This window comes from Microcaecilia unicolor, chromosome 9, assembly GCF_901765095.1.
Source record: "Microcaecilia unicolor chromosome 9, aMicUni1.1, whole genome shotgun sequence".
Lineage (NCBI taxonomy): Eukaryota > Metazoa > Chordata > Amphibia > Gymnophiona > Siphonopidae > Microcaecilia > Microcaecilia unicolor.
The window spans coordinates 45,419,448-45,432,724 of NC_044039.1; the positions used below are offsets into that span (position 1 = coordinate 45,419,448).

At 42.9% G+C, this 13,277-nt stretch overlaps 1 protein-coding gene across 3 annotated transcripts in view; it reads right to left on the minus strand.

Moving 5' to 3' along the window:
- The window catches only part of B4GALNT3 (beta-1,4-N-acetyl-galactosaminyltransferase 3), a 378,744-nt gene that overhangs the window by 10,034 nt on the left and 355,433 nt on the right, over positions 1-13,277 (minus strand). For all 3 annotated transcript variants that reach the window (XM_030214008.1, XM_030214010.1, XM_030214009.1), the window contains 4 exons: positions 11,988-13,095; positions 10,052-10,350; positions 3,658-3,811; positions 3,205-3,277 (listed from right to left, as the gene is read on the minus strand). In XM_030214008.1, coding sequence (XP_030069868.1) covers positions 3,205-3,277; positions 3,658-3,811; positions 10,052-10,350; positions 11,988-13,095 — 1,634 coding nt within the window. The remainder of the gene's footprint in view (positions 1-3,204; positions 3,278-3,657; positions 3,812-10,051; positions 10,351-11,987; positions 13,096-13,277) is intronic.

Sequence of the window (13,277 nt, forward strand, 5' to 3'; positions counted from 1 at the left end):
CCCTCACACATTCAGCTATGGTCTCCATTGATCCCGGTAACACCGTCCACCAAATCCCCATTCTCCTTCGCCCCCACACTCTTTGTTCATTGCGGCCTACTCATTGCTTCCTGGACCCTCTCAGGACCACTATCCTCACGCTCAGGACTACTATCCTCACTCTCCACCCCTTCTTCTCTCTCTGTTCTTCCTCCACTCAAAACTGAGCTCCTCAATGTTCTCTCCCTCCGTCAGTGTTTCAGATTCTATTGTCCTACAGCGTTTGAACATCTTATGTGTCATCGAAATAGGCACTGCCTGTTTCTACTCCTCGTCCTTCAAGTTACTGTCTGCCCATTCAAGCCTCTATTTCTGATAACATTATCTTACGCTTTTCTCTTCTGTTTCTTCAGTTTTACCTTGCTTTCTTGTACCCCCCCCCCCCCCCCCACCTTTTCTTTGGAGGAACTCTCTGCTTTTGTTTCTGAATGATCTACCCTTTTCCCCCCTTTCTTACTCCTCAGTGATTTTATCCTTCCCCCCTCCGCCTGTTCTGACTCTCCTCTCCCTTGCAGCAGGTATAGAGCTTGCTCAGCATGTGCCCTTCCCCACTAACTCTGCTGGTCACACGCTAGATTTTATATTCTCCACACCAGGCCCCAACCCGGTCCCATCCTCACTTGCCTCACTCCCACTACCCTGGGCAGATCATCTCCTTCTCTCCTGTGTCCTCCCAACTCCTGCTCCCCACCCTGTTTCCCATCCCTGCCTCTGCCTTCCCTACCATTGCACGAATCTCACTTCCCTTCCCACTCCCTCCCCTGACGCTGTAATTTCTGACCAACTGGATGCTCTAACTCTGCTCTCTCTCATATTTTTATTTCGGTGGCCTCATTCTGCTCTTAAACTCTCCATGTCATCTTCACTGCCCCTGGTTCTCTTCACATCTCAGGTACTTAAATCATACATACATCGCGCCAAAAGACACTGGCGCAAAACATGCTCTCTCACTTCACTTCATTTGGCATCTTGTCCACCGCCAATTGTCCCCAGGCTCTTTTCAAGATCCTTGACCATCTCTCCCCCCACCACAGTTTCTACTGTCTACGACCCTTCTATCCTACCTCTGTCTTCTCTTGCAGATGCCTGGCAAGTCAAGACATCCTCCTTGCATCAATCTCTTACGCCCTCCTCCCTGAACTCATCATTCCTTACCCCCCCAGTCCAATACCTTCACCCCCCGCATCTCCTTCAGTTCTACATGGGTCACCTTTTATCTTCCTACTCAAGCCTCTCTCTATTGCACTTTTCAATTGATCTATCCCACCTCCTCTTCGCTTGACCCCTGGCCTGCCTATCTAGTCAAACACTTCTCTTCCTGACTGTCTGCCCCTTCATTCCATCTTTCATGTTAGTCTCTCTCAAGGCATTGTACTCCTTGCCTGGAAGCATGCTCTTGACACTCCTGAAAAAACCTAATCTCGACCCCCCCTGTCCCTTCTAATTTTCGCCTAATTTCCAACCTTCTCTTCTTTTCAAAGTTCAGAGAACTCTTCCTCCATCAGTTGGACTCTTTTCTTGAAACACTTATGCCCTTCACGCCTATCAAGCTGGTTTCTGCTAAAGGTATAGGCCCAAGTCTCTCCTCCTGGTCCTCCACAACAACATCCAGTGTTCACTTGACCAACACCAATTTGTCATCCTGGTTTATCTGGATCTCTCCTTCGCCTTTGATCTCATAGATCACTTACTCCTACTCCACACACTTCATTCACTAGGGTCTCTGGTCTCACTCTGCCTTGGTTTTCAAGCTATCTTTCAAACTGTACCTTTCAACTTGCACACCAGGTTCTCTCTCTTCAATATTTCCTGAGCACCCCAGTGTTACACAAGGCTCCATCCTTACCCCAATGCTATTTAACATCTTCTTCCCCCCCTTCTCTCAGTCATTTGGGGCAAGGGTGCACACCATACTGTTATGCTGATGACATCCAAAATTCTCTATGATGTCCCCAATGGTAACGCCTCTGCTTCCTCACTTAATACCTACATTTCTCATGTCTCTCAGTGGATGCCATTTACTGTTTCTCAGTGCCTCCAAGTGTGAAGCTATCCAGTTCCCCAGTGCTCTTATCACCTTTCCTCCCTGTACCATCCTGAACAATCTCCCCCTTCTATTTCAGGATATGGTCAAAATTCTCAGTGTCCTCTGACACAAAGTTTACATTTAAAACCATAATTCACTCTGCTTTCTTCACAATGCACTGAATTTCTGCTGTCTGTCCATCTCTTATCCGCACCCTCCTTATTGCGCTTGACATATCGCATCTGAACTACTACAACTCTCTCTACAATGGTCTTCCACTACACTCGCTCAAATGCCTTCAACTTATCCAATCAACTGACGTCAAGCTCCTCCACTGAGCACACCACTTTGACCAGGTCACCTTCCTTTTCTACACTGAACACTGGCTTCCTATTTCCGCCCGCATCCAGATAAAGTGCTTATATTCATTTTCAAGGGCCACCTTTCCTCTGCTCCATCTTACATGAACAACTTGCCCATTCCTTACTCCCAAACATGTACCCTGCGCTTCTCCTCCATAAATCTCTTAATCCTGTCCTTGCCACAGTCCCATATCTAAACATTTCCTGTGAGAACTCTTTTAGTTACCTCAGACCTTATCTTTGGAACGCCCTCCACCAACATCTCAGATCAGAGCCATCACTTCAGAAGTCCAAGTCTCTCTTCAAAACCCACCTTTTTCTAAAGTCTTTGGCTCTTCTATCCCTTAATCTGCACTCTCTCTTCCCCTCTGTTTCCTGCTCTCACTTACCTACACTTTGCCTGTTTTGGTTTGTTGTTATAAACTGCATAGTCACCTTGATTGGCCCCATTGCAGTATATCAGGTAACATGGATAAACAAATAAAATATTTATGTAATTTTGGAGGTGAGTTACATTCAGGTACACTAGGTATTTCCTTGTCCCTGTTGCAAAATCTAAGTTTGTAATTGAAGCAAAGGAGGATTAGGTGACTTGCCCAAGGTCTCAAGGAGCAGCAGTGGAATTTGTACCAGGCTTCTCTGGTTGTCAGCCCTGAGCTCTAATCACTAGGCTACTCCTTCACCCTGCATTTTCTCTGTTTCTATGGTTAAAAAGCTAATGCAGTTTAGTAAATAGGCTCCTTGGTGCACTAAGGTATATAAATGTTGTAGACTCACCTTGACAAGGTCTATCCCTGCCTGTAGGCCTGCTGAACGCTCAAAGTTTCCTTGCAAGCGCACATACTGATAGCTGTGGAAAAGACAATGCCATAATTATTTCATTACATAAAGAATTAAAGTGTTCCTCAATGTACTGTATTTAGGTCCCTGGAACATCTATGGAGAAGGAAGGAGTCAGAAGAAGGTGGGAGGAATTATGAGGAATGAAAAAAAACAGAGAAAGGATGAAATAAGGGAAGATGGAAGAATAAAGGGCTAGGAAACAAAATCAAGATGAGAGGAGCAAGGTAAAATAGAAATCAAACAAGTTAACATTTTTCTTTTATTAAAACTTTGGTCTCAATTCCTCCAAAATTAGAGCTAAAGAAAAATATTTACCGACTTCAGCCTGTACAATTAATTATATTATTGACTTAATATGATTTATTTCTTTGCTTTTCCTTTTTTTACCTGGGTATCATGGACCTTTGCAAAGCGGCCTCAACATCAAGATCCTCACTACTGTAATCTGTGATAATCACATTGAAATAATTATCTCTGGTAGCTCTGTAGAGGTCCTCCATGTCAACGATGAATTGCTGAACCCAGCGTGCCTGGTTTTTCACTGCAGAGTTAGAGAGAGAGAAAAACAAATTCAAAACCCCAGCAAGAAGCACCAAGTATGAACGATTTATAAGAATTCCAGAAAGTATTTCCAAAAACAATGTAGAGTGATTACCTGGCTTATTAAAAACAAATCTAACTGCCGTCATCCTATAATGCATGTGCAAGAAGCAAATCTACAAACTTCATAATCCATTAGATCAAATGCCTGTCAACAACAAGGGGGCTGGATACATTCCTCGGACTCCCCCAAAGCTGTTGCCCAGACCCTATTGCCACTGCAGTGGATGTTCACCACTGATTAACCAGCATCTTGATGTAGGCCACTCATTCTGCAGCAGAATTCCTTAGTCTGGTAGAAGTAGTATGGTTACCATGTTTGTTTATGTCTATTTATTATCTTTAAAGTGGACTGAGATAAAACAAGAGAGGAAAATTGGGTGAGACCTTTTTTTAATTGGATTCACTTTATATATTTTTGACAAGCTTTTATTTATTTATTTGCTGCATTTGTATCCCACATTTTCCCACCTCTTTGCAGGCTCAATGTGGCTTACATTATGCCGCAATGACAGCTGTCATTAACGGCAAGAGAATAACAGAGTATTGTTACAATTAAGGTACATTAGTTGTCAAGGGAATTGGGAGTAAAGAAATAGAACGTATCAGATACGCATAATGTATACAAAGTATAGTGTAAATAATAACAATATGATTGTTTTGAAGGCAGAATCACCATCTTCAGCTCAGGTATGAGCAAACGATGACAATATCAAAATATTTATAAGAGGGGCATGAAAAGCATTACAATGACAGTTGAGGGAAAGATAGGGGTGGGAGGAAGGAGTGAGAAACAGTGAGAGGTAGATGGGTAATCAGAAGGTGACAAAACAGTATCATTTTTAAGGAGGTTAAAAGACTATAAATGGTCCAGAGGAAGGCAACGAAAATGATATGGGGCTTGTGTCATAAGATGTATAAAAAGAGACTGGAAGACCTGAATATATATAGCCTAGAGGAAAGAAGGGACTGGGGAAATATGATAAAGACATTGAAAGGTATTAATATAGAAACAAATCTCTTCCAGAGAAGAGGAAATGATAAAACTAGAGGACATGAGCTGAGATTGTGGGGTGGTAGACTTAGGAGAAATGTTAGGAAATTCTTTTTCACAGAGAGGGTGATCGATGCCTGGAATGCCCTCCCGAGGGAGGTGGTAGAGACAAAAGCAGTGACGGAATTCAAAAAGGCACAGGATGAACACAGAGGAACTCTATTTAGAAAACAGATGGTAGAAAACAAATATACATTTTTTTTAAAACCCTTAAATGGCTGTAAAGAACTAAGGGGTAGATGCATCAAGCAAACGTAAAAAAATCAGAAACGTAAAAACCTTTACCGAATCTGAAATAACGAAGCATGCTCCAAAAACACAGCCCCAAAAAGTTTGGTGCGGTATTGGAAAGAACGATGCACTAATCCCCGTCGGTAATCGGCTCGTAAAGCATGCGCAAAGCAGCCAAGCGTTATGCTGGCTGCTCTGCGCATGCCAGAAACGTAAGAAAAAAAAGAAAACACAAACACGTGGCTCCCCACTTTCCCCTGCATGTCTCCGCAAACATTAAAGGATCGGGAGGGGGCAAAGGCGCTCATCAGCAGCGTCCTGTATGGACGGCCTTGCCTTGCCCCCCCCCCCCCCCGAAGTCCCCGCTGCTCCCCGCTGCTCCGTTTGTGAAATAAAAGCTTTTAAAAATGAAACCTTTGCAGTTGCTGGGCTCCCCCTCCCTTCCTGTGTCTCTCTTCTTTAGTCGGCAATGCTCCGCCTCCTGCCCTCCTCCACCTCCGTGCCCTGCCCCCCCTCGATTTCGTCCCCGCCGCCTCCCCCCCCCCCCCCCACCGGACCCCCCCTCCACCATAATGGCCGGTGCAGCGCCTCTCACCTATGTTTGAAGGCGCTGCACAGGATGGATCAGCTATTCTTCAGCTCTTCTCTCTCCTCCGATGTCTCCTTCTTCTTCCTTTGTCCGCCCTCCTCTGATGTCAGTACGTATATAGCTGACGTCAGAGGAGGGCGGACACAGGAAGAAGAAGGAGACATCGGAGAGAGAAGAGCTGAAGAATAGCTGATCCATCCTGTGCAGCGCCTTCAAACGTAGGTGAGAGGCGCTGCACTGGCCATTATGGTGGAGGGGGGGTCCGGTGGGGGGGGGGGGGGGAGCGGCGGGGACGAAATCGGGGGGGCGAGGCACGGAGGTGGAGGAGGGCAGGAGGCGGAGCATTGCCGACTAAAGAAGAGAGACACAGGAAGGGAGGGGGAGCCCAGCAACTGCAAAGGTTTCATTTTTAAAAGCTTTTATTTCACAAACGGAGCAGCGGGGAGCAGCGGGGACTTCGGGGGGGGGGGGGCAAGGCAAGGCCGTCCATACAGGACGCTGCTGATGAGCGCCTTTGCCCCCTCCCGATCCTTTTTAATTTAGTTTCCTTTTTTATTTTAGGCACAGGGAAGCAGGGAGCCACTTTTCTTTTAAAACATGCCAGCAATTTGGTTTTTCATCGTGCAGGGGGCAGTGGGGAGATGACAGCTCAGGCTTTAACGACAGGTCTGAGCTGACGTTAAATTTCTGGCGGTAAGTGAATCGTTGCTATCGTCGGTATGGTTAGTGCATTCTGAATTGTCTACATTTCAATGGTAGTTTCTCATTTGCATTCCAGTTTTGTTAGCTGCTACTGCCGTCGAAAAATAGGCTTTAGTGCATGGAAAGGATAGGAAATTCTTCCTTAAGGGCTCATTTAACGATGAAAAACGTTTAGTGCATCTGGGCCTAAGGCCGCTGCCAGGCAAATTTTGTAGGTCTGTGTCTGTATATGGCAATCTGGTTTAGGATAAGTTAGAAAGGGCTTCAATGGCAACTTCAGGAGCTAAAACTGAGGACAGTGCTGGGCAGACTTTTTCAGTCTGGGTCCCACAAATGACAAGACAGATTTGGATAGACTGGAGTGGTCTATGTTGCAACTCCAGTTGGTGGAACAAGGACAGAGTCGAGCAGACCTCTACGGTCTATGTCCCAGAAATGTCAAAGAAAGACTCATGATAAAGTATATAACATAGGAGCCAACTTTTCAAAATGATTGGGGGTGCTGAAATTTTTTTAATTTTTTTTTATTTTACAGGTGGTGCATTCTCCCTCCTCCTCCTCTCCCCCTCCTCCCCCCTCCCTCTCCTCCGAGTTCCAGACCCTCTCCTCCAAGTTCCAGGAACCCTTCCCTCTCCTCCGAGTTCCAGGCCCCCTCCCTCTCCTCCGAGTTCCAGGCCCCCCTCTCCCTCGCCTCCCAGGCCCCCCTCCTCTGAGTGCCAGTCCGACCCCAGCCCGCCCTCTTCTCCCACAACAGTCCTCTGCCGGTCCACCCTCGCCTTCCTGCGTGCCGCCCAGAATTTTAAAAGTCATCTTAACTCAGGGTCTCGGCGGCAGCAGTGAAAGACGAGCAGGCTCGGCTCTTCAGCCTTCCCTTCTCTCTCAGCTCTGGTCCCGCCCTTGCGGAAACAGGAAATGAGGGCAACTTCCGACTTCCAGCGGGTGAAAATACTGGGGGTGCTCGGGCACCCACAGTACCCACGGAGTCGGCGTCTATGGTATATAATATCACATTCATTGTTGATTTAACCATGAACTGATCATGAGTGTGACTGTTGGGCAGACTGGATAGACCGTTCAGGTCTTTATCTCCCGTCACTTACTAAGTTACCATGGTTCATAATGTGATAGGAAACCGAGATCCTTGTTAAATCCTGTCAGAGATCCTACTCAAATGTTCGTTCTCAAATGTTGTATATTATTCAATGCAGAAAATGTGAAAAAGTGTGCTTTATTGGGGACACAGGTCAGATACTAAAGACATGAATCAAATCACATAGACTCCATATTAAACACTATAAAGTAGAAAAAGTAATACCTTTGTCAAATTCTGATTACCAATCCACCCCTCCCTGTTTCTCAGTCCTTCCTCCTCCACCATCCCTAACTTTTCCTCTAGACTGTCATTGGAATGCTTTTCATATTTCACATACATATTTTGAAATTGTCACATTTTGCTCATATCTGATCTGAAGAAGGTTGTCAAGAAATGTATTGTTAAACCAATAAGATATCACCTTATTTTTCTATTATTTTGTTTTATCCTTTTTATTACCTTAGGGGTCCGTTTACTAAACTGCAGGAAAAGGGCCCTACGTTAACGGCGGGGGGGGAGGGGGGCATTTTTCCTGTGTGCCAGGGTCCTTTTCCCACAGCTAGTAAAAGCACCCCCCCCCCCAAAAAAAAAAAAATTGGCCACGCAGTGAGATAATTCTTACTGCATGGCCATGCGACGGGGAGCCCTTACCGCCACCCATTGATATGACAATAAGGACTACCGTGCTAACCCAGTGGTAACTCTCTCAAGTCCATCAATTGGAGAAGGCCAAAACAATTAAAAGTCAAGATATTTTCTTAAAAGAAACTACATTGGAAAACTTCCTAATAATATTAAGAATATTATTATCTAATAATCATCTTAAACCAAAACTGTATTCATTAATATCAAAACTGCAGTACATACATAAGTTCAGTTGCAAATTTATCTCTATTTTTCAGAAAGTCTTTTAATTGAGATGGAACATATATTTCCTCAGAAACTTTAAAAAGAAACCTAACAAGAGCTAATAATTTTGGGTACCTCTTCATGTCTAACGTATCAGAAGTCAAATCTGGAAATATATTTAGGGGCCTGTTTACTAAGCTGCGCTGTAGGCATGCTAGCATTTTTAGCATGAGCTAAAAATTACTGCACGCTAACGCTAGAGACACCCATATATTCCTATGGGTGTCTTTAGTGTTAGCGCATGCTAAAAACACTAGCACACCTTAGTAAACAAGGCCCTTAGTTTACAGCCATGAAATAATTTATGCTGATGTTAAAAATGCAAGGTAAAAATCTTATCTCTAACAACAGAGCACAAAAATGCAAATAAAGTGGTCTTATTATTGGGTTCCTCCATTGAGGTCTCTAAAAACTCTGATGAATTAAGTTCCTCTCAAGATGTCAATTTAACAAACTGAAATGGGAATATAATAAGCACTAGGTATCACTCGTAAATCTTTAATATTTCATCAGCAGACATCGATCTAGTCAAATGAAAGTTAATAAAGCATAGATTGTTATAACCAAAGTTATTGTTAAGATGATCTATTTTAGATGTCATAAATATATTATCTTTCATTAATGCCGGATTTGATCCTTCTAATAATTTAATTCAATTATTGTGCATAGAAATATCCTTGGCATTAGACCTAATCATTTCCTCATGTATAATTAATTTAGCAGCTGTTTCAGTTGAAAAATTGCATAATTGAGACAGATGATGTAGTCAAATCCAATCTGGCCATCATTTCCTACAATTCAGTGTTAGAAACCTCTTCAGGAAGAACAATGGAAGAACTCAGAGAAAGATTTGCACAAGATGCAAAGGTAGCTGTCTTAATCACAGTAATATGAGCTCCATAAATGTTGGCAAACCAGCATCTTTCTCTAATTGAATGTTAACTGAAGGTACTAGAGTAACATCAAGATCTTTGACAGTTCCTTCGATAACATTATCAACACCTTCCAGGTTCAATAACCATTTTGTTAAAAGACCCAGATGGCAGATCATCAAGACAGTCTATGGAGACTGGACTACAGGAGGGAGACACTTCCATATCTGTTATTGATGGTGTTAATAGAAGAAGTTTATGAAACCTTTTCTGAGCATAACACATTTTTTACATGTGAATAGTGGCTATTATACAATTGCACAAGTGTATATGTTAAATAGTAGTAGTAGTATATGTGTATACAAGTACATGTGCTGACAAGGCAGTGTAACTTTATAAGAAGAGCATTTGAGCTTTACTAGGTCTACTGTAGGAGCATGTTTTATAAAAGAACATAAAAGGTACATACACATGTTGCCTTCATAAAATAGGTAAACTTTTATTATTATTATTTTTCTTTAAAAATAGATACCTTAGTATAAAAATTATTCTTTACATGAACAGAGAAGCTTAATCCCTGGTCTTCTGCATGGAAATGAACAGAGCTGTCACTGGTCTTTGGCTATCCCTGCATTTATAAGCCTCTCTCTTTTTGTTTTAGTTCTCAGGATATAATATTAGTCTGAATTCCAAAGATAAGCTTTATATGTAAAGAGCTGTCAACACCTTACCTGGCACAATAAAGTGGACAACAGCCTTTTGATACCAGGCAAAACCTGTTGGCCAGCAAAGATCTGGATTTTCTTTAATGTCCATCAACTGCCGTTTGCCCCAGATTAGGTTTCTCATGCTTCTTTCTTCCTCCAGATTTTCAATATAACTACCATGCCAGTTAGGAGCAAAGACATACTCTGACAGGCGAACAGTTCTAGTTCCTTTCTCTAACAGTTCCAGCTCAAGTAGGTAACGGCTCCCACGTACACGATCTGCACGTTTTTCCACATTCACAATTCGCTTCAGCTGGTATGTCCTATAAGTGGTAAGCAGCTCATTAACAGATCTTACATATAGATTTTTAATTAGGTCTTTAACTATCTCTACAAGTCAAGTTAAAGCTCACCCCATCCCCCTTTCTATCTCTTGAGAAAGGCCTATTCTTTCCTTAGAAACAGTATGAAGTCTACAGAAGTCTACAGAAGTAATGGGGTGGATGTATAAGGTAGAGGCTTTCTCTTGAACTTGAGGAATGTTTGGTTTTATGCTTGATTTTATGTTTTATATGCTTTTTTATTGTTTGTAAACCACTTTGAATGACTTCAGCCAGCTCTGGTGATCAGTATATAAAATAAATATTTTACAACATTCTTGTTTTCACAAGATGCTATCCATGTTTAGAATATTTATTTATTTATTTATTGCATTTGCATCCCACATTTTCCCACCTATTTGCAGGCTCAATGTGGCTTACATTATGCCGTAATGGCGATCGCCATTATCAGAATGAGCAATACAGAGTGGTATTGCATTAAAGCTCATAAGTGACAGAATACTTTAAGCAGTCAGGTATAGAGAGTTCATTTCCGGAATAAGAAATAAAGTGGTATTGCATTAAAGTTCAATAGTGATAGAGTAAATTAAGCAATCAAGTATCAAGGGTTCAGGTTTGTCCAGTTCTGGTATAAATTTCGTTATCTGGAATTTAGGCTAGATCATTGTGGTATGCCTTTTTGAACAGGTTGGTTTTTAGTGATTGTTATGACTGTTGGAAGGGGTTGGGGGAATGGGCAGCTCCTTGAAGTCACCTAGGTGCGCCAAAATTAAGTGGCATAAGGTCACCGGTGTCAGCTAAACGCACTGTGATTGGCGGAGAGAGACCTGGAGGGGGGCATAATCGAAAGGGACATCCAAATAGTTTTTTTATTTGGACGTCCTCGCAGAAGAACATCCATAACACAAAAAATCTAGGGAAAAACGTCCAATTGCTCGTCAGGGCCGTCCTTTTTTGTATGTTTTAGTGAAGGACGTCCATGTTAGGCGTCCTCGCATGTCCTGATGCTGGCGGTGGTAATTGGTGCAACTCTCTCCCCCCACGGCTCTAACAAGTGCTCGTCACAGACGTCCTTGGCATGCGCAGAGCAGCCAGCATAACGCTTGGCTGCTCTGCGCATGCTCGACCGGCCGACTGTTTTCCGAGGAAATAGAGAATGCAAGATGAGCTACAACGAGCAGCTCATTTGCATTCCATTTCCTTGATACATGGCCATTCCCTACCGATTCGCTATGGAATCGGTAAGGGAACGGCTCTTCCGAGGACTTCAGTGCATCTAGCCCCTGGTCAGATCATTGCAGTGATAGCTCTCGGCTGGGGGCTGTGCAGGACTCCTGCAGTCATAGGCCCTGAATCTAGACAATAGGTGTCACTCCTAAGCAATGACCATGCATCTCATCTCCCTCAGGCTGTGAGTGTTGCCACCACAGCATCCCCAACCTGGCTCATCTGTGGTGCTGAAAGTTCCACAGAACTGAATCAGCAGCCTGCCAGTTTGCACTGCACAAAAATTACTGCCTGAGTCATTAGACCGGTCCACAGAGCAGCTTTCTACTGCTATGTAATTTATACCTCCTAAAACTGAATAGGAGTAGAGTGATTTCAAGATGCTCACATACCCCCTATTCTTCTGGTTAAGTTTCTTCAGAAAAGCTGTGGTGACATCCAGTGCTTCTTTTTCCTTCAGCAGTAGATTTCCAGATACATTGCACTTCAGGTCTATCCAGTCATTCCTCAGCATCTGGAAATCTAGATTTGTCCAGTTGAATGTCTGATCCCAGTTCACAATCTGGTCAAATATGGGTGAATATTCCAGCTGATCTTCCTCCTCCTCTATCTCCTCGACTTCCACAAACTGATCAGCTGGTTCTTGCTCATTTTCCTCCACTATCTGTACGTCTTCGGCCAACTCTGACTCCTGCCATCTTGCATTCGTTTCTGTACCCGCTTCCATCTTGATACTTCTAACAGTTTTGCCACCCTGATCTGTGTCCCTTTCCCTCTGCTTTGCAATGGAAGGTTTCTCCTGAATTAATAAATGTGCTTGATGAGTCATTACAGTTGTGCCAGATATATGTGTAGGTTTAATGGTTATTTTACTGAGGAATGAAGTTTGCTCCTTAATTTGGGTAACCGATATATCTGATGGCCTGTATTTTCCACGTTGTTTCATTTTGTTCATGTCACTGTTGTCTACTTTTGTTGACAGACTTGCCCTCTCTTGCAGATTCATGCCTTCAGTATTTTTGGTTCCAGTATGATCACCAAGCATATGTAACTCATTGTTCCCATGTAATATCCCTTTCCCAGTATTCTTATATTTGCTGGGGTCTTCATTCATGATCTGGCGTGGGTAATGGTCTTTACTTTGATTATCCTGGACTTCGACTATCTTCTTGTACTTCCCAATGAGTGGATTTTTGTGAAACCTGGTTTTATTGTGTTTCAGATTTGCTGCTTTTGTGGTTAAGGAAAAACCTTCTCTCAAGTGATGCTGTTGCTGCGGTTTTCTTGTTTGGTTCTGTAGAGATTGCTTCTGGCTCTCAGTGACAGACAACAGCTTTCTTTCTTGCCTGGTAGAGTGATGACTGGGATTGTCATTTTCATCCTGATTATCTATTATATTAACGTCCTGTCTCTCCACACCTGAAACTGGTCTTGTGAGATTCTGTGCTACATAGTCATGTTTCTCATCATCATCATCCACATCGTACTCAAATTTCACATCTGCAATTACACAACAGATACGTGGTCACTATCAATATATTCATCATATTAAACAATCTTACAGTAATGAAAGGGATTTTTAAAAAATTTGCATTTACATAGTTTACTCCACATCATTCAGTCCTATTACAGACGAAATGACCTAATAAAGTTAGCTGAATTTTTGTCTTAAGATGAATGAA